Source organism: Brachionichthys hirsutus, chromosome 10, assembly GCF_040956055.1.
Source record: "Brachionichthys hirsutus isolate HB-005 chromosome 10, CSIRO-AGI_Bhir_v1, whole genome shotgun sequence".
Lineage (NCBI taxonomy): Eukaryota > Metazoa > Chordata > Actinopteri > Lophiiformes > Brachionichthyidae > Brachionichthys > Brachionichthys hirsutus.
In genome coordinates this window covers 13,531,645-13,551,581 of record NC_090906.1, presented here as the reverse complement: position 1 = coordinate 13,551,581, position 19,937 = coordinate 13,531,645, and the positions used below count along the sequence as shown (strand labels likewise).

Here is a 19,937-nt window from a genome sequence, read left to right as displayed (position 1 = left end):
TTTAATCCACAGTGAAATGTTCTAATCCCAGCCACATGCCACCGTGTCCCAGTAGGCATCGGGACTGCCCTCCTCAGCCAGTAACTTCACCAGGACTGGTCCCGACGCTCCACGGCGAGGAGGGGGGGCGTTCTGGAAGGCCCTCTGAGCTATTGTGAGCGTCGCCTATTGAAGGAGCCGCCATGCTGTTTTTGTTTTCAGGCCTGAGAACTTTTAGGGTTTAGTCCCACAAAGAAATCCTTCAACCGGCCCCATCCCCCTCCAACCGCGGGTCTGACGCACATTAGCATCTAAAAGAGCCGACAGGAGGACAACCAGTTCATACCGGAGAAAGACCAGTTTAAACCAGTTCATACCGGAGGAAGACGCGTTTAAACCAGTTCATACCGGAGAAAGACCAGTTTAAACCAGTTCATACCGGAGAAAGACCAGTTTAAACCAGTTCATACCGGAGAAAGACCAGTTTAAACCAGTTCATACCGGAGGAAGACGCGTTTAAACCAGTTCATACCGGAGAAAGACGAGTTTAAACCAGTTCATACCGGAGAAAGACGAGTTTAAACCAGTTCATACCGGAGAAAGACCAGTTTAAACCAGTTCATACCGGAGAAAGACCAGTTTAAACCAGTTCATACCGGAGGAAGACGAGTTTAAACCAGTTCATACTGACCTTTAGTCTTTATTGACCAGTTTCACTTGAACCAGATTCTAAAAGCTACCATTAGAAGAGAGGCGGAGCTACAACGGACACTCCCCCCTCGTAGTCGATCAGAGGCCTGCGTTGCGACACCCTGGACAAGTCGCCACTTCATTGCAGGACCACGTAGAGAGAAACACCCACTCGCGTGCGGTCAATGTCACGTGACCCGCTGCAGGTTTTTGGAGATGGGAGGAAACCGGAGAACCCGGAGAGAACCCAGGGAGAACCCGGAGAACCAGACATCAAAGACTCGCCACACAAAACCAAATTAAATCGTCCAACAGGCGGCAGAATCAAACCGGCGGTCGACGCCGCCATCACTGATCTAGTAGGCCTCAGCAGCACCGGTCCAGTTCTAGTTCTGGTCCTCTACACGATGTTCCTCTCCAGCATCGGTTCATTATTGAGAATCCGTCCAAAGTCGAACCGACTCAAATCCAAGGATCGGAAGTCCCCGTCCAGGATGAGCTCGGCCACCGCCCGGCCCGCGGCGGGGGCCTGCTGCAGCCCGTGGCCGCTGAACCCGGTGGCGACGTACATGTTGCTGATGTACGGGTGAAGCCCGATGATGGCGTTCTGGTCAAAGGTGTTGTAGTCGTAATAACCCGCCCACGCGCCGGTCACCTGACAGCAGAAGAAGAAAACCGGCGTAGATCCAGTAAGGAGGGGAACGAGCTGCTTGGGGGAGGTCTGTGCTCTCAGTGATTTCCTCATTTGGACACGTCTTCATTCCAGCTGGACACATTTCACTACTTTTTGTCTTCTCTTTCAGCCTTTTCTCAAACATTACTTTCAAATTGTGAGAACGATCTCATGAAATTCCATCTTTATTTCTCAAAACGTAACAAATCCATAAAATACACCGACCAGGAATCTGGGAATCTCGGGCCTACCTTCAGGCTCTCAAACGCTGGAACACGACTGGCTAAAAGGGGCCATATCCTGTCCTCAAAGAACTGATGGTCCACCTCCAGGTTACTGACGTCTGGCTCCTCCTCCTGAGGATGGACAGACAGACGGCCTCACTCCGACCATCCGAGGGATGTTTATTCAACAGGTACGTACCTCCGTTGGTGACATCCCAGCGATGTAGTTCCCTTCTAACCCCTCCCTCCTGAAGTAAAATCCTGAGGGGTCGATGAGGAGAGGGGTGCCCAGACCCGGACCGTCGGGACAGTGGAACACAAAAACGTACCTGAGAAACAGGGGTGCAGGCATTTGAAGGGTTAATCTAGTTTCCTTAGCTGCACATCTTCTGGAGCAGGTGTGTTACATGCAGCATTTAGTTTCTGCCACCAGGGGACGCAGAGCAGCAGTATTTAGTTTCTGCCACCAGGGGACGCAGAGCAGCAGTATTAGTTCCTGACACCAGGGGGCACGCAGAGCAGCAGTATTTAGTTTCTACCACCAGGGGGCGAGCAGAGCAGCAGTATTAGTTCCTGACACCAGGGGGCACGCAGAGCAGCAGTATTTAGTTTCTACCACCAGGGGGCGCAGAGCAGCAGTATTTAGTTTCTGCCACCAGGGGGCACGCAGAGCAGCAGTATTTAGTTTCTGCCACCAGGGGGCACGCAGAGCAGCAGTATTTAGTTTCTACCACCAGGGGGCGCAGAGCAGCAGTATTTAGTTTCTGCCACCAGGGGGCACGCAGAGCAGCAGTATTTAGTTCCTGCCACCAGGGGGCGCAGAGCAGCAGCATTAGTTTCCCATCCGATGGACCCTAACCCTAACCCTTCACCCTGAGCAAACTGCAGGCCGACCTTTTTCGGGGCTCCACGGGGACCACCGAGGAGAGGCCAGCGACCATCCGGGCCAGCCTCCCGGAGAACGCCCCGGCCGCGTTCACCACGACGGCGCTCTCCACCGGCTGGTACTCCAGGCCGTTCGGCATCTGGACCTGGTCCACGCGGCATCCCATCATGAACAGAGCGAGAACAGACAGCACACATCTCATTGTGCTTAGCTTAGCATGCTAGCGGCACTAGCTTCACTGAAAGAACCCCAACCCAGCCAATCACAGCAGAGCAGGAAGTAGGAATAGGAGATTACTTTAACGGACTTGATTCTCTTGACGGCCACGTGTTCACCTTCAGTCCTCTTCATCACGTTTGTTGTGTGTTTAAAGCCTGAAGATGAGATCGATAAATACATCGACAACCAGTGATTGGATGACGTCACAGTGATGACATCACAGTTAGCATGTGAACAAACGTGCATTAACGAGAAGCTAAAACCCATTTAGCCTTCTGATCTCAGGACGATGACGATGATGACGATGAGACTCACCTGTCACTTCTCCGTGGCACTGAACGACTCCCATCGACAAGGCCTTCCTCCTGAAGGCGTTCAGCAGGGACCAGGGATCGAGCCACCCCTCGTTCTCCAGCCCTGAAACAGGGAGGAGTCTCAGCTAGCCGCCGCCCCAGCCAGGCTAACATTAGCTGTAGCATGTGCTAACGTTTGCTACCGTGACCTGATCACGTGCGAGCCGGCGGATTGGCTGAGCTCACCGTACGACGCGAGTGCCACGCCCTCCGTGTTCAGCCACGGAAACGTCTCCTTCAGCCGAGCCGGCGAGAGGAGCGACACTTTGGCGCCGGCGCTCCTGCAACAGAAGCACCAGGTTCAGCGCGGATCGACGGCGGCTCCCCGCGTCCGGCGGTTCTGCTGCGTCACCTCTGGACCTCGTGGTTCTCCGTCATGATCTGGGCGCCACGCTCCCCGGCCAGGAACAGGTAACCCAACTGGTTGAACTGGACGTCGACCGGGTCTTCGTCCAGCACGTCCAGGTACTCCTGAGAACACGAGAGAACCCATCTGGACCGGCCCATCTGGATCGGGCCCCGCCCCCGGCCCCGCCCCCACTGGACCTACGTTGATGTTCCTCATGAAGTCTGCAGACACCATGGACAGGTAGACGTTCTCCAGCAGGGAGAACTGCTGCCGGACCCCCCCCACCGACAGCACGGTGGAGCACTGGCGGTACTGTGGGGGGGGGGAGGGGGGGGGGGGGACACGTGATCGTGAGACACCCGCAGCTGGACGGTCACGTGGTCCGCGCCACCACCGGCCTCCTCACCGTGGGGTCCCTCTCCACCACGACCACCTTCAGCGCGGCCCCGCCCTTCTCCTTCCTCTTCAGCCAGTAGGCGACCGACCAGCCGACCACGCCCCCCCCCACGATCACCACGTCGGCTCTCTCCGGCGGCAGCCTGGGGTTGACCTCCAGCGGGCTCCAGCCGCTGCCCGGCAGCGCGGCCGCTGCTTTCCGCCTCGCCGCCGCCAGCCGGTTCTCCACATCTGGCGGGAGAACGGCGGACGAACGTGACGTCAGGTCACGTGTCGACACGCGCGTTAATGTGGAAGTTGATACACGTCCGTACTCATACGTCATACATTTGAGGATCTTTAAACACTTTTCTGACGGGATTAAGCTTGATGACGTCACCGCACCTTTGAGGAAGTCGCTGCGGACACAGGAGCTCGTTCTCAGGCTCCGCCCCGGGACCAGGGGCCCGTGCAGGGGCCCGTCCAGGGGCCGCGGCGGTCGCTGCGCGGCCGGCCTGAGCTTCCGGAACCCCGGGGGCAGCCTCCACGACATCCTCGCTAGCTAGCCGGCTAGCGGAGACGCTCCGCGGTCACTTCGAATCCGAACGTCTCCGGTGAACCCCGTCAGGAGAAACACGCCGCAGACGCGCGGAACCAGCCGCGAGTCAATCCGCCTCGTCTCCGGTCGGGACCTGAAGCCGGTACCGAGGGAAGCAGGTCTGGACCGACCCTCGGAGGTCCGCAGGGTCACAACAGTCCCGCTCAGGCGAGCCGGCCGAGCCGCGTGTCTTTAGAGGGCGGGGCCATCGGGGAGGAAGCAGCTGGAATCTGATTGGTCCCTGAACTAACCACCCTCCTATTGGATAGCTGTCATAGCCGGCTCGTGCCGGTGAGGGGGGCGGGGCTGTGAATATTTAAACCTCCGGTTATGTCTGTTGATACCGCGGCGCTCCCTTCACGGCGCGTTTTAATACTACTTTCGGCTCGGTGGTTGCATTTCTGTGTTTTGGGGATCTTTAAGTTGTACATCCGGGTATTTAACGTGCTTTATAAATAAATGACCTTGACGTTTGCTTCATTAGGACATAATAGTCTCGCTTCAGGGCAAACAGAACCGGATTTGGGACGAGTGCCGATGGGGGGGGGGGGTTCCTCGAACCGTTTTGGGGCATCGATCTCGCGATGCATTCGTCAGTAAACTCGGACTTCTGTGCGTTTAATGGCCGCAAATCCCTCCTCGTCTCTGGAGCTTAACCCGACAGCGTTGAGGTCTCTTATTCTGAAAAGTCCTACGGGACCTGAACACACCACCGTGTACACTCGACTCCGTGTCACACGATTTATTGAATATCGATCAAAATGTTTTGTAGTCACTGAGCTTGAAAGCAGAAAACGTTTCCAGACGGGATCCAGACCCACCGGATGGTCGTCAGGTCGGTTCTCAGCTCGGCTGCTGCAGGACCAGCGGAGTTTGGATCTGGAGCCGGTCCGATCCAGTTCTGATCCAGTTCTCAGGACAGACAGGAAATCCTTCATCAAACATTAACCGAGTGGAAAACACTCCAGGAATCTTTAACGGCTTCCAGTCGGTACCGGTCGACGACGTCCAGCTAATATTTACAGAGAGCCAGAGCTGGGGGGGTGTCCTAGGGGGGGCCGGGGGGGCTGCTGGCCGCCGCCTCGTCGTTGCTGCTGTCCCCCTCCTGCTCCATGGGGCTGTCCTCCTCCAGCTGCTGGCTGGTGTAGTTGGTGATCTCCAGGAAGCCGCTGGGCTCCACCACCACGTTGGACTGGCTGGAGTCAGGCAGGATGGAGTACTGAGGGATCACCTGCAGGCCACACGGCGCGGGGGTTAGCGCCCGGCTAGCTAGCACCCAGTTAGCTCCCAGTTAGCGTCCAGTTAGCTCCCAGTTAGCTCCCAGTTAGCGTCCAGTTAGCGTCCAGTTAGCGTCCAGTTAGCTCCCAGTTAGCTCCCATTTAGCGTCCAGTTAGCTTCCAGTTAGCGTCCAGTTAGCTCCCAGTTAGCGCCCAGTTAGCGCCCAGTTAGCATCCAGTTAGCTCCCAGTTAGCGCCCAGTTAGCTCCCAGTTAGCGCCCAGTTAGCGTCCAGTTAGCGTCCAGTTAGCGTCCAGTTAGCGTCCAGTTAGCTCCCAGTTAGCTCCCAGTTAGCGTCCAGTTAGCTCCCAGTTAGCGCCCAGTTAGCGTCCAGTTAGCGTCCAGTTAGCTCCCAGTTAGCTCCCAGTTAGCGTCCAGTTAGCGTCCAGTTAGCATCCAGTTAGCTCCCAGTTAGCGCCCAGTTATCTCCCAGTTAGCGCCCAGTTAGCGTCCAGTTAGCGCCCGGCTAGCTCCCAACAAAGTCTACGTTTTAAATGTAGTAGTAATATATTTGAGAGAGAACATTTTAATTTTCTACTTAAAATAAAATGAAGTCACATTTTTTCCAATAATAAAATCTAAACTGCGTTTTAGCCTCTCAGACTATTGATCGATCAGCTGATCGGCGATCTGAGGGCGCCTCACCTCGATCACTTCCAGCCGGTCTTTGCTGAACTGCTGGGTCTTGCTGTGGGACTGATGAACGGGGGTCCCTGAAGAACTGATGAACTGTCCCGGGTCCAGGGTCCTGGACCCGGGCCGGCCCTCCACGGCCGCCCCCAGCGCGCCGCTGTCGCTGGACGAGTCCACCACCACGGGGTCGATCTCCGCCTCCATCATGGAGATCTTCAGGATATCCGACACCGAGGGCTCGCCCCCCCCTGAGGACCCAGAGCTGGACTCCGGGACCGGCTTGGCAGCAGCCTCGCTGCCGAAGGTGATCTTGGTGACGGTGGCGCTCTGCGTGATGATTGGCTGCTGTGGAGAGAAGGATTCATCGTTTGGACATGACGGGGGACGGGGGACACCCGAGGGACGTCCTTCAGGGGGGGCCGGACCCGGCCGACCCACTCACCTGGCTGGAGCCGCTCTTCTCTGCGCTAACAGGGTGGTGCGCCTGCAGCGGGGGCGGCTGGGACATGGGGGTGTGCAGCGGCCTGTGGTGGGACGTGGGGGCCAGCTGCAGCTTCGGGAGCTGCGGCGTCATCGGGGGCTTGGCCGGAGCTCCCGGGCCGGGGGCGGGGCCAGCCGGGGCTCGGTCTTTGGGGCTCTGGCTCTGCTCTCGGAGTTTGGGGAGTTTCTTGGTCAGAGGCGGCGCGGCGTGGAAGGAGGCGGAGCTCTGTACGGCCTCCGTCTGCTGGGGCCCAGCAGGGACAGGCTCCGGAGCCGATTGGCTGGAGCGGTAAAACAAGCCCGTCTGGGGGTCCAACGTGTCTCCGTCCAACACCGGCTCAGACTTAACCTCGGAGGCCTGAGACACAGAGAAGGACGCGTCAGTGAGGCCCCAAAGAGGGGCGGGGCTACTCCGGCGAGGGGGCTTATTGGCCCCAACGTTCAGCTCGCGTTCTCACCGTGTGGATGGCGGGTGGCGCTGCCGAGGAGGCCGTTGATGGCCTGGTCGCCATGGAGACCGGACTGCTGCATTTATAAGGCTTCACCAGCAGGTGGCCGGAAGACATGACCACATCGTCGCCCTCCGAGGACACGCCCACTCTGAGTTTCCCTGGACACACCCACATCGATAAACGAAGGATCCGATGGAAGGTACCACGCCAAGGACAGACGGGGGAGGTCTGTGGACCGGTACCTGCGGGGGCGGAGTCGGGTCGAGCCTCAGTCTCAGAGGTGGAAGGTTTGGTGGCGTCCTGGCCCAGCTGGAGGGGGACGGCCATCTGACTCAGGTCGATGGCGTGCTGTCTGGGTTTGGACTCGGCCTTCTCCTTCACTGTCCACAGAAAGAGCAGAACCATTCTGACCCGGGAACACCTGAGAGCAGAACCATTCTGACCCGGGAACGCCTGAGAGCAGAACCATTCTGACCCGGGAACGCCTGAAAGCAGAACCATTCTGACCCGGGAACGTCTGAAAGAACAGAACCATTCTGACCCGGGAACGTCTGAAAGCAGAACCATTCTGACCCGGGAACGCCTGAAAGCAGAACCATTCTGACCCGGGAACGCCTGAGAGCAGAACCATTCTGACCCGGGAACGCCTGAGAGCAGAACCATTCTGGCCCGGGAACGTCTGAGAGCAGAACCATTCTGACCCGGTTACGCCTGAGGTCAGTGTCAGCGCCACCAGTTTGATAAGCTTCCAGCGAAACCGGGTCGACGACCACAAACAGTTTCATCCTGAACTTTAAGCTAGAAAAGCCCCCAGAGAGCACAGACCTCCCCCAAGCTGCTCAACCCCCCCCCCCCCCCCAACTGGGTCTACACCGTCACCATGGTGATCTGGATCAGAACCAGAAGGTTCTAGATTGTTCTCGGTGTCTTGATACATAAATGGGTTTTAATTCCGGATCCGATCCGGATGACAAGCAGCGAGATAAAGACCCCCCCCCCCCCCCCCCTCACCGGTCTGCTGCAGCTCCAGCAGGGCTTTAATGGTGGAGGTGGCCGACTGGGACTCCGCCCCCCTCACTTCCTGGTAAATAATGGTTGGACTGGACTCCACAGGAACTTCCTGCTCTGGCCAATCGTCTCTGGACACGACGTGCAGGATGGGCGGAGCCTCTGAGGAACCAGGAAACAGAATTACAGTCCCCTTCCAGCGGCCGCTGTGAGCGCGCCTGCTGACGGAGACTTCTACCCTGAGCGGCGCCGTGGGACCCGTCCCCGGCGGACCCGTCCTGCCCGGACGCCTGCATGACCTCTGCTGACCGGGTCACCTGCTGCAGCGTCTCAGTGACCAGCTGCCTGGTCTGCTCGCTCATCACCGCCGCCTGGAAGACCGGCTTGGGCTTGATCAGAACCTGGAGGGGAACCAGAGGAGCGCGTCGTTAGCGGACCGGAGCCGCCGCGGCGTCTCGGAACCTTTGCAACACGCATCCCACCTGCGTCTTGCCCTGCTGGCCGTAGACGATCTTGGTGGGGATGATCTTGGCGGTGCCGGCGCCGGACGCCAGCCCTTTGGGTTGGGTGACGATCATCTTGGTGATCGGTCTGGTGGCCGTGATGATGGCCGGCTTGGCCCCCGGGCCGGCCTGCAGCCCCTTCTCACCCTGCAAGTCAAGCGAAGAGGCTCGGTGAGGTCAGAGCTGCAGCTCAGCACGCCGCCGTGGCCGGGTCCCGGGTCCCGGGTCCCGGGTCCCGCTCACCCCGGCGTTCAGCAGCGTGGTCACCACGTTCTTCCCGGGCAGGCCTTGGACGGCGGCCCCCTTCCCGCTGCTCTTCTGGACCACGATGACGTTGGGCTTGGAGGTCATGGGGATGGTGGTGATCTTGGTCGTGGTTCCTGCGGCGGGACAGAGACGTGAGCGATGGCCGTCGCCACGGATACGGCGGGGATGCCCGAGCGCCTCACCGGAGACCATGTTGCTGCTGAGGATCTTCCCGCCCAGCGTGGCCAGAGACTTGGGCACCACGGTGATGATGCTGCCGCTGGTGGTCTTCACGTAGGTGGTCCCGGCGCCGGAGCCGGAGATCCTGGCGCCGATGCCGGGGCCGACAGTGGGTCGGGTGTAGGTGGGGGCGGCTGCAAACACGCACCGATGCTCGGTGAATGACTCCGTCTGATCCTTCAGGCTGAGGGGGGGGGGGGGGGGGGGCTCACCTGTGGGCTGAGTGACCAGTTTGGTGGTCATGATGGTCCCGTTGCTGCTGACGACCATGATGGGGGAGGAGCTGCTGCCGGCCAGAGCCGCCGCCGAAGGCTTGGGCAGGATCTTACTGGGCTGGACCTGCTGAGTGATGATCTTCACTCCTGGGGGAGGAACGGCAACATGACGGGAGGCCGGCGGCGGTTTGAGCGGCGCCGCCGAGGGTCACGCCGCATCACCTGACTCCTGCTTTATCTGGATGGAGGGCTTGGACCCCGGCGAGCCGCCGCCGCCGCCGCTTTGGGCCACGCCCGACGGCCCGACAGGTGAGCTCTGCTGCAGCTGTTTGGGCGACTGCTGTTTGGGGAAATGGGCCAGGATCTGAGCAGGCGAGCCCAGCAGCGTCTTCGGGGACGGAAGTCTGGCCGAGGCGACCTTCACTCCAGCGGAGTTCGAACCTGCGACAGTCGACACCAGCAGTTAGACCGGCGCTAACAGCTAGCCACCTCGCGCCTCCTGTGGCTCAGCTAGCAACGGGGATCCTCGTTAGCGCCTATTTACTGACACACAGCTAACGCTAACATGGCTAGCTGCTAACATGGCTAGCTACTGGCATGGCTAGCTGCTAACATGGCTAGCTGCTGGCATGGCTAGCTGCTAACATGGCTAGCTGCTGGCATGGCTAGCTGCTAAATTGGCTAGCTACTGGCATGGCTAGCTGCTAACATGGCTAGCTGCTGGCATGGCTAGCTGCTAACATGGCTAGCTGCTAAATTGGCTAGCTACTGGCATGGCTAGCTGCTGGCATGGCTAGCTGCTAACATGGCTAGCTGCCGGCATGGCTAGCTGCTGGTTTAAAATGGAAGAACCATCACGACGCTGCCCGTAGCCGGGGGGGGGGGGGGGGGCACCTACTTGACGCCATCGTTGACATGACCACGGAAGGTGTTGACGACACCATGGTGGTCACGGCGACGACGGAGGCGGCGCTCGTGCTGGCTGGGAAGACCACGGTCTGTTTGTGGGTGGGCGTGGTCAGGATGGAGGAGGCGCCCAGCTTGCACACGGCGGCGTTGTTGTGAGACTTGGACAGGATGTTGGGAACGAAGCTGGAACTGGGAGACGTGGTGACGATGATCACCTGGAGGACGAGCGGCGGTTAGAAACTCTGGAGCGCGAGGCGGCGCCGGGGGACGGGGGCGGGGCTCGCCTTCTGCGTGGTGGCGCTGGCGTTCTGGACGCTGGGCTTGGTGAAGGTGATCTTCACGGGGGACAGGTGCGGCGGCAGCGAGTTGGCGATGCTCTGCATGATGTTGCTCATCTTGGGGCTGCCGCCCGTCGCCATGGCGATGCTCTTGGACAGCTGCGGCGACACCTTGGTCACTTCCTTCAGCAACACCGGAGACGCGCTGGACGAGTTGGTCCGCCGCCGCTTGCGAGGCTTCTCGTCCTCGTCGGAGCAGCTGACGCCTGCCGGGGGACAGGAAGCCGGTACCTCACTTCCCTTTGATCTCTTGAGTCCCCGCCTCCCTGATTCAAACGCTACTCACTCTTGACGTAGACCGTGCTCCCGCTGGGCAGGACCACCACGTTGGACGAAGGGCTGGGCGGCCGGGGCGACTTCACAGTCGCTCCAAAGGCGCCGCTGGTGGCGGTGGCGCCGGTGGAGGTGCAGGTGGTGCTCGTGTAGGAGTAGCAGACGACCACTGCAGGGGGGCGGGGCATGAAACGCATCAGTTAATCTGCAGCACATACAGCGCCGGTCCGACATGAAGCGGTGCCGCTCCACCTTCTTTGTTTCCGGTTTCAGCTGGCAAAAGGAGAGACGCGTTCTGATTGGCTGTGGCTGTTGCCACGGCGTTAGCGGTCACAGTGAATGCCGTCTGAGGGACCAGCCTCGGCATCAAAGGGACGAGCCGGCGCCCCTCGATGGACCATTCGGAGGAGCTGTTGGGGCCCGACATGCTGAAAGACGTCAGAGTTACTGGTTTACGGAGCCACAGCGCCGCCCAGAGGACGACGGGAGACGTTAGCAACATTAGCAACGTTAGCAACTCACTGGCACGCGATGGTGGCGAGGCGTTCGTCATTGACAGCCCTGCGGACCTCAGCACGATGGCGCTCCGTTGAGATTCTGCAGGGACGAGGAGGGTTTCAAAATAAAAGCACGGAACACCGTTGACGATTATCCGAGTCGGGGACATTTAGGGAACGCCACCCGAGGAGCTTCGTGAGTTCTGCCAGCAGATCCTTCTTGTCCCTCGTCAGGTCTCCTTGGGCTCGCAGGGCGCTGACGACGCCGGCGTACGCCTCCAGCTCTGGGAACAGACGCAAGCACCAGGAGAAGCCATCTTTAAATCTCTTTCAAGATAAGATGATGATTTTATCCTTGTAAAAGTCTGACTTTTGTAATATTATGTCTTTATTCTTGTAATATGCATGATATTATAAAATGATGGAATATTAACATTTCTTCCTGTGAATTTTTGTCTTTATTTACGACGCCCGTCCCGTATTTGAGACGCCCGTCCCGTATGGGAGACGCCCGTCCCGTATTTGAGACGCCCGTCCCGTATTGGAGACGCCCGTCCCGTATGGGAGACGCCCGTCCCGCATTGGAGACGCCCGTCCCGTATTGGAGACGCCCGTCCCGTATTGGAGACGCCCGTCCCGCATTGGAGACGCCCGTCCCGTATTGGAGACGCCCGTCCCGTATTGGAGACTCCCGTCCCGTATTGGAGACGCCCATCCCGTATTGGAGACGCCCGTCCCGTATGTGAGACGCCCGTCCCGTATGTGAGACGCCCGTCCCGTATTTGAGACGCCCGTCCCGTATTTGAGACGCCCGTCCCCCATTGGAGACGCCCGTCCCGTATTGGAGACGCCCGTCCCGTATTGGAGACGCCCGTCCCGTATTGGAGACGCCCGTCCCGTATGTGAGACGACAGTCCCGTATTTGAGACGACCGTCCCGTATGTGAGACGCCCGTCCCGTATGTGAGACGCCCGTCCCGCATTGGAGACGCCCGTCCCGTATTGGAGACGCCCGTCCCGTATTGGAGACGCCCGTCCCATATTCGAGACGCCCGTCCCGCATTGGAGACGCCCGTCCCGTATTGGAGACGCCCGTCCCGTATGGGAGACGCCCGTCCCGTATTGGAGACGCCCGTCCCGTATGGGAGACGCCCGTCCCGCATTGGAGACGCCCGTCCCGCATTGGAGACGCCCGTCCCGTATTGGAGACTCCCGTCCCGTATTGGAGACGCCCATCCCGTATTGGAGACGCCCGTCCCGTATGTGAGACGCCCGTCCCGTATGTGAGACGCCCGTCCCGTATTTGAGACGCCCGTCCCGTATGTGAGACGCCCGTCCCGCATTGGAGACGCCCGTCCCGTATTGGAGACGCCCGTCCCATATTCGAGACGCCCGTCCCGCATTGGAGACGCCCGTCCCGTGCGTGACCCTACCCAGTTTCCGGAGGATCCTCTTGCACTCGTCCCTCCCCAGGTCGAGCACGGTGGGCCACACCACGGGCATGGCGCCGGCGAGCAGCGGCTTCTCCAGCTGAATCATGGGCTGAGAGAACAGCGATCAAACAGGAAGCTGAGTTACTGACAGCCGATCACACAGAAAATCAATCAAACCGATGGATGAAGAGGACGGACGGTCTGCCCTCGTGGCTTCCTTCGTGTAATTTTATTCGGTGAATTCGAGTTTTATCAGAAGAAATACCTCCTTAAAGGAGCTTTTCCGTCGCACTGAATGCTCACTGATTACTGCCGACAGACTCCGCTCATAAGAACACCATAAACGACGCCTCCGCGTCCGGACAGTCATAAAAACAGGCCGTCTGACCGCCCAACGAGGATTACCCTCATCCCGCATTAAAGGTTTATTTAACGGAAGATGCTAGCGCAGCTAGTTAGCATAGCAGACCTCTGAATGTCTCACCATCCGTTCGCGGGGCAACTTCCAGGCCTCGGTTATTCAGAGACCGCAACAAACATGTCGGCTGAACTCCCGCCTAATGGAGCGATTCCGCTTCCGCGGTGAACACAGAAAATAGAGCTAACAAACAACAACAACAAACGTCGCTCGGACGGACTGGTGTTTATATTAGCAAGCAAGTGACGCGTCTCCTCCTTCTTCTTCTGTGGTCTTTAACGGAAGCGGACATACGCACAGACGTTGGTACATACTACTGCCCCCTGCCGGAGGGATGGTTGATTTACAATGAACAATTATATTGTGTTAAATATGTTGTAATAACAGGGCAAGTTTCCTCACCTCCAGAAAGTTAATGTTCTGTAATATCAACTTATGACATAGTAATTACTTTGTAATAACAGGGCAGGTTTCCTCACCTCCATGGTGGCATGGTTCGGCCCCTAAATGTTTAGCCCCCCCCCCTGCAAACTGACCCCGGCCCTCCATCAGAGAAGGGAAAAGTGATGTGGCCCTCACAGGGAAAAGTTTGGGGACCCCTGATCTAAACATTTAAGCTAACCCTAAATATATCTAGTCTCCAAAATCGGTTTCTTGTCGAAAGCTTGTTAAAGGTTAGCATGTTAGCATTAGTTATTTGTACAGGTTACAATACTAGCATTAGATATATCATAGCACTAGTATTTAACTGCCTTATCCTGTCACCAGTTGTTGTTTTTTTATACAGGCTAGCATGTTAGCATTAACTTGAGCTCCTCTGGTCATTTTCAGTAGCATTTTGAGATGTGCAGCTTCAGAAACATTTCAGCCTAAACGCCAAAACCATCATCAAAAGTAAATTTAGTATTTTGTAAAAGTTATTTTAGAACAAAGTAAAAACCTGTCTGAACACCATCTGGTCTCTAGTACCAATCTGGAGTCTAACTGTTGGGCCCGCCCCTGAAAACGACCCTGCAGCTGGTCGGGACGAGACACCCCCCCCCCCCCCCCCCCGACTGTCTATCTCGACTCACAAAGACACGCACACACGATTAAACTGAGATACGGGATTTATTTTAGACACATCAGTTCCTCCTGCGTTCAGACGTTCTCCGCCCTCTTTCTGGATCAGTCCAGGAGGAACCTGGTGCCGTTTCATCGTGTATACAGTCAGAGACATTCAGAGATATAGTTCAGTTTAGAAATATTATTTTAGGTGAGGAAGAAGTTAACTGGTGCTCAGGGTGTTTCTTTTCACAGCTAGCCGTTCCCTTTCAGCTCGAGGCTAAGCTAGGCTAGGCTAAAGACGTACAACATCAAATAAGTGTGACACGTGTTACGTGAATGTTGCGGACATTAGAAATGTGTGCAGAATAATGTTTGTGAAGAGTGGAGGTTATTTCTATTAGAATACCTCCCCCTCCTTCCCTCAGCTGTTCACCTGTGTGACATCACAGGTGTCACATGTCGCGCCTCCAGTGTTTACCAACAGGTGTGTGGTCGAGGGGAGTGGCTCGCCCTCCAGCGTCTCTCCTCGCTTGTAGTGGAACATTCCTAAAACAATGAAACGACGCCTGAAGCGTGAAACGGTCGGCGATCCATCCAGGAAGTGATCATGACGTCATACGACGGGAACGCGAGATCACTGGATCCCATCTGGAAACCAGGAAGAGCTGGAAATGAGCGACAGAGCGACGAAAAGGAGCATCGGGTGATGGCGGCAAGCGAAACTTACCGTTGATGTCACACGCCGCCGTCGCCACCTCACAGCCGGGCTGCATCAGCTGGTTGTACTTCAGCTCCACCTCCTGGACGAAGGCGAAACGTCTTCGATCACGTAGCGGAGGCATTTTACTCATCACCTCGTTACCGCTAATCATCGTAGAAAGCGGAACCGATACCTTCAGGTACTGCAGGTCCGCCTGCAGGAGGCGCAGGTGAGTCATGAGCCGCCTGCTGAGGTTGGGACCAACGGTGTCCCCCGTCTGCGAAGAGGAGGACAGCAGCTTTGTCATGTCGATGCCAACGTCTCCTCCGGCGTCGTCATCGGAACCAAAATCCAGAACCACAAAACCACCTGGGGCGAAATTCAGAGGAACACAGTTAGCTTAGCTTAGCATAAGGACCAGAAACAGAGGGAAACAGCTAGCCACATTCTGCCACTTGAGCTAATTATTTCCCTCGTCCATGCTAAGCTAAGCTGCAACCTTCATAGCTGTTGAATCGATACTTTGTTTCATCGGCGATCCAGACAGCGGCCTTTCTTCAGACTCACCGTTACGTCCAGCGTGAGCGTCGCCTTGCTGCGACTCTGCAGCTGTTCGGCCCTCCCCAGACGGGCCCCCGGGGGTCCCGGGGGTCCCGGGGGTCCCACTCTCCTCTCTGCTCATCAAGTGGTTGAGAAGAGTTTTCTTCAGCATTGCCACTAGAAGAGGGGGGGAGGGGTGAATTAGGACTGGGACGCCACCCGGTGACGCTGTATGCGGTTTGCGTGAATTGTCCCTTTAATGCGTGACTTACATGTCCTGAGGGCGTCGTCGCTTTTCCACGAAGGTAAACTGGAGGTGTTTTCTTCCTGGATGTCGTGATGCGACTCCTCCTGCAGCCGGTCCATCAGCTGTCCATCCAAGAATGCCTCCAGTTCCGCTTCGTCCACCTCGTCGTCCTCGTTCTCATCTTCCTGACGATCTGCTTCAGGTGCCCCCGCTTCCTCGTCTACCGACTTCAGGTCATCAAACGGGTTCATGCTCGGCAGAGAAGAGGCGGTGTCTAATTGGGTGGAGAAAAACATTAAAAGTCTAGTTTAGAATTCATTTGATTCAAGCCGTGAAGGACTCGACTATTTGGACCTGGACTGTTTCCCCGTATGGACCTGAACTGATTCCCGTGTGGACCTGAACTGATTCCCGTGTGGACCTGAACTGATTCCCCGTGTGGACCCGGACTGTCTCCCCGTATGGACCTGGACTGTTTCCCCGTATGGACCCGGACTGTTTCCCCATATGGACCCGGACTGTTTCCCCGTATGGACCTGAACTGTTTCCCTGTATGGACCCGGACTGTTTCACTGTATGGACTTGGACTATTTCCCCGTGTGGACCTGGACTGTTTTCCCGTATGGACCTGGACTGTTTCCCTGTATGGACCTGGACTGTGCAAGACGTTGTGGATGTGTAGTAGACGCAGAACGTTCACAGGACTGGGACAAGGGGGGGGCGGAGCTAAGGACCGCTACCCGTTGATGGAGACGAACTCTGATACTAACTCTGAGTGTTTCACCACTCACCTGAGGAATGGACGCTCCCTTCAGATGTGTCGTTGTTCGTCTTCTCGTGTTTGATGATGTCATCGCCCTCAGCACTGAAACACGCCCACATTAGAAACCATCGAATGACATCATCAGAGTGCGATTCTGTGTCGGTGGACTGACTCTGAGTGAGCTGCAGGCAGGTCTCTGTCGACGCCTCCGGCCTTCATGGCATCAGCACACTGTGTGATCAGACACTGCCACCTGGAGGCGAGGAGGCGGAACATCAGGTGAGATGGACGAATCACCGGATTGGCCGGGAGCCACGCTGGAGACTCACGTTCTCTGATCGGACACCGCCTGAGCCATCAGCTCGTAGATCTGAGGGCCGTTGTCCGACATGGACAGCACGAAGAACGACTTGTTGTCTGGAACGAGTCGATAGAAGCGATCAGAACAATCACGGCCACCGCTGGACTCGACTCTGATTGGCCGACTCCGTCCTCACCGGTCGCCACTGGACGAACCAGGACGGTGTTGAGTTTGATGACGGGGCTGAAGATGTGTTTGGGGTCGGCGGCGCTGGCCACGTTCTTGCCGTGGAATCTGAGGATGAGACGTTCGTCCTGTCTTTGCAGCAGAACCAGGATGTCCTCCAGGAGGACAGCGTGGAGCTCTGAGAGGACGGGGGACGGGGGGACGGGGGACGGTGCGCTTTAGTTAAGGCTGTTGATTAGAGTCCGGTAGCTTCGGTTGCAGGCAGCGTTACCGATCTTGTCTTTATTGACTTTCCACAACAGCGGTCCCTCGTGGACCATCTTCCTCTTGGTCAGGTCCAGGTTCTGATGGACGACAGCACAAACAGCCTCAGACGTGGCCGGCGGGACAGAACCGGTCCTGCCGAGCGGATTTATTGGCGTCTGACCTTCATCTCCAGGATCACGGGGTTCTCGCTCTGCTTGAGCGACGAGATGTCCAACCGTCTCTGGTACTCCTCGAGTTTCTGTGGAGAGGACACGCAAGCGTCTCCGGTGACCACGGGCGCCGTCGTGAGCCGTGAAAACGAAACGCCAGTGATGTTAGAACGCCACCTGCTTGTCCTCGGCTTCCTGGACGGCCCGGTTGACGTGGTTCAGAATCTTTTTACAACATTCTGCAGCTTTCTTCACCTTCTCCTTCTCCTCGCCCCCGCCTGCGGGAACGTAATGGAACATGAAGCCCCCGCCCTGCGGCGCGCTCGCACCCGTGCAGGTCGTACCCGTGTACTTGGCGATGTTGTCCAGCAGCAGCGGGTACTTGGTGACTCGCTGCATCTCCACGGGGATGATGTCTTTGAGCTGCAGGCGCCGACACAGACGGTTGCTCTCGGCCTCCTGAGGAAAGGCCAAGCTTAGCATCACAATTAGGGACGGCTAACGGCGGCTAATGTTGCTAATACAGCTTCCTCAGGCTAACGCTAACTTTAGCATAGCGGCTACGTTGAAGTTAGTCATTTCCTGTTTGCTTTTAAAAGCTCGTCTTCGGAGCGCCGCCGTCTTTTGTAAATCTAACCGTCTCTCGTGTGAAACGTTTCCATGGCGACGGTGCCTCTTCGCAGTGACGATGAGGAGCGTCTCCGTCCCCGTTTAAAGTGTCTCTTACCCGCATGAACAGGTAGAACCTCTGGTCCTTCTTCTTTCTGCTCTTGATGAGCTCCAGAGCCGACGGCTGGTTGCTGCAGAACGTTCCCACCGCCGTCTTCATCGTCTCCTCTTCCTCACCGCTGAACTGGAACAAACGGCTTCAGATCACCTGTACCCTGACCAGACTGGTCACACCCCCCCCAGTAGATCATCTGTAACCTGATCTTACCCATCCCAGTAGATCATCTGCTATCTGACCAATCACAGACGTCTCGCTCCGCCTCCTGATCGCTGTCATCTGTTCCGTTATGGAGACTGCAGAGAGAAGTTATTGATTACTGACAGTAAATTCTTTCACTACTGATGAGTTAACCAATAATAGATCATTTATAATCAAGAACAAAAACACTGAGACAACTTTAAAATATATATATACAAAACCCATGATAGTGTTTTCATTTAATTTATTTATTTCATTATTATTTTTTGTGTTTTTCAATTATCCGATTTAATTTTTTTTAAACATTTCATTAAATGTGTTTTTATCTAAATGTTTAATGAACATTGAAACTAATTTAAGTAAATTTAATAAATGTCATTTTTATTTGCACCGGATTGACCCGGATTGACCCAGGTTGAACCGGATTGAACCGGATTGACCCGGATTGACCCAGATTGACCCGGATTGACCCGGATTGACCCAGGTTGAACCGGATTGACCCGGATTGACCCGGATTGACCCAGATTGACCCGGATTGACCCAGATTGACCCGGATTGACCCGGATTGACCCGGATTGACCCGGATTGAACCGGATACCATGCAGCTGAACGATCTCCTCCAGGTTGATGAATATGTGTCTGACGTCCTCCGGGGGCAGCACGGCGTCTCTGGTCAACCTTTGGCAGAAGACGCTGTCGAGCACCTTGAGCGTCCGCAGGTGAGCGCGTTCAGTGTAGAACAGTTCTGCAGGTGAACACGCGGATCAGCGCTCTTACTGCAGCCGTTGGTTCCGTGCTTCCTGTTTGCGTTAACTCACCGTTGATGACTTCCTGTCGTTTAATCTCCTGTGGCGTGAGACTCGTCAGGACGTCGTGGCTGACCAGACTCTGCCAGTTCAGAGGGTCTTCTTCACTCTCCATCTCACCTGGCTGGTCGTCTTCGCTCTGGACGTCACCTGAGCTCGCCGCAGCCTGAACCTCCATCCTGCGGCCGACAGAGGAAGACAATTCCAACTGTAATGTCTGACGACATCACCTCAGGCACATCGCACCATGCCTCTAACTCCGCCCCTTTTTGGAGTCATGTTCCTTCTCAATACCTGAGCGCTGACGCAGGTATAATGTTAGGCACAATTATAAAATCAATGTAAAGCAGCGAGTCCAAAGCAGCGAGTCCAGAGCAGCGAGTCCAGAGCAGCGAATCAAAGCAGCGAGTCCAAATCAGCAAGTCTGAAGCAGCGAGTCAAAGCAGCGAGTCCAAAGCAGCGAGTCAAAGCAGCGAGTCCAAAGCAGCGAGTCAAAGCAGCGAGTCCAAAGCAGCGAGTCCGAGTCCAGAGCAGCGAGTCCAGAGCAGCGAGTCCAAAGCAGCGAGTCAGAAGCAGCAAGTCTGAAGCAGCGAGTCAAAGCAGCGAGTCCAAAGCAGCGAGTCAAAGCAGCGAGTCCAAATCAGCGAGTCAAAGCAGCGAGTCTGAAGGAACGAGTCTGAAGCAGCGAGTCAAAGCAGCGAGTCTGAAGCAACGAGTCTGAAGCAGCGAGTGAAAGC

At 56.7% G+C, this 19,937-nt stretch overlaps 3 protein-coding genes across 3 annotated transcripts in view; all 3 read right to left on the bottom strand.

The window, feature by feature from the left end:
- Window positions 1–659: 659 nt before the first annotated feature.
- Window positions 660–4,500, bottom strand: foxred1 (FAD-dependent oxidoreductase domain containing 1). The gene is made up of 11 exons (XM_068744515.1): window positions 4,154–4,500; window positions 3,780–4,000; window positions 3,575–3,685; window positions 3,377–3,495; window positions 3,211–3,305; window positions 2,987–3,088; window positions 2,750–2,826; window positions 2,461–2,597; window positions 1,766–1,895; window positions 1,594–1,698; window positions 660–1,324 (listed from the first exon to the last, which is right to left on the bottom strand). The coding sequence occupies exons 1-11, from the start codon at window positions 4,299–4,301 to the stop codon at window positions 1,070–1,072; spliced, it is 1,500 nt and encodes a 499-aa protein (XP_068600616.1). The 5' UTR covers window positions 4,302–4,500; the 3' UTR covers window positions 660–1,069.
- A 573-nt stretch (window positions 4,501–5,073) lies between these two features.
- Window positions 5,074–13,415, bottom strand: emsy (EMSY transcriptional repressor, BRCA2 interacting). Its single transcript, XM_068744484.1, has 20 exons — window positions 13,318–13,415; window positions 12,849–12,957; window positions 11,601–11,700; window positions 11,442–11,516; window positions 11,172–11,347; window positions 10,933–11,088; window positions 10,593–10,852; window positions 10,298–10,523; window positions 9,622–9,840; window positions 9,397–9,546; window positions 9,148–9,318; window positions 8,942–9,078; window positions 8,678–8,845; window positions 8,454–8,596; window positions 8,199–8,416; window positions 7,430–7,567; window positions 7,194–7,345; window positions 6,698–7,093; window positions 6,268–6,600; window positions 5,074–5,577 (listed from the first exon to the last, which is right to left on the bottom strand). Exons 1-20 carry the CDS (start codon window positions 13,333–13,335, stop codon window positions 5,395–5,397), a joined length of 3,528 nt encoding a protein of 1,175 aa, XP_068600585.1. The 5' UTR covers window positions 13,336–13,415; the 3' UTR covers window positions 5,074–5,394.
- A 956-nt stretch (window positions 13,416–14,371) lies between these two features.
- LOC137900355 (rho guanine nucleotide exchange factor 12-like) overlaps window positions 14,372–19,937 on the bottom strand; it is an 8,054-nt gene continuing 2,488 nt past the window's right edge. The window contains exons 8-24 of the mRNA XM_068744423.1: window positions 19,213–19,408; window positions 18,993–19,139; window positions 18,404–18,489; window positions 18,194–18,319; window positions 17,811–17,925; window positions 17,644–17,744; window positions 17,478–17,555; window positions 17,322–17,394; window positions 17,061–17,228; window positions 16,893–16,980; window positions 16,736–16,816; window positions 16,592–16,665; window positions 15,826–16,074; window positions 15,581–15,730; window positions 15,207–15,382; window positions 15,041–15,113; window positions 14,372–14,961 (exon numbers count right to left, since the gene is read on the bottom strand). Coding sequence (XP_068600524.1) covers window positions 14,948–14,961; window positions 15,041–15,113; window positions 15,207–15,382; window positions 15,581–15,730; window positions 15,826–16,074; window positions 16,592–16,665; window positions 16,736–16,816; window positions 16,893–16,980; window positions 17,061–17,228; window positions 17,322–17,394; window positions 17,478–17,555; window positions 17,644–17,744; window positions 17,811–17,925; window positions 18,194–18,319; window positions 18,404–18,489; window positions 18,993–19,139; window positions 19,213–19,408 — 1,995 coding nt within the window. The 3' untranslated portion in view covers window positions 14,372–14,947. The remainder of the gene's footprint in view (window positions 14,962–15,040; window positions 15,114–15,206; window positions 15,383–15,580; window positions 15,731–15,825; window positions 16,075–16,591; window positions 16,666–16,735; window positions 16,817–16,892; window positions 16,981–17,060; window positions 17,229–17,321; window positions 17,395–17,477; window positions 17,556–17,643; window positions 17,745–17,810; window positions 17,926–18,193; window positions 18,320–18,403; window positions 18,490–18,992; window positions 19,140–19,212; window positions 19,409–19,937) is intronic.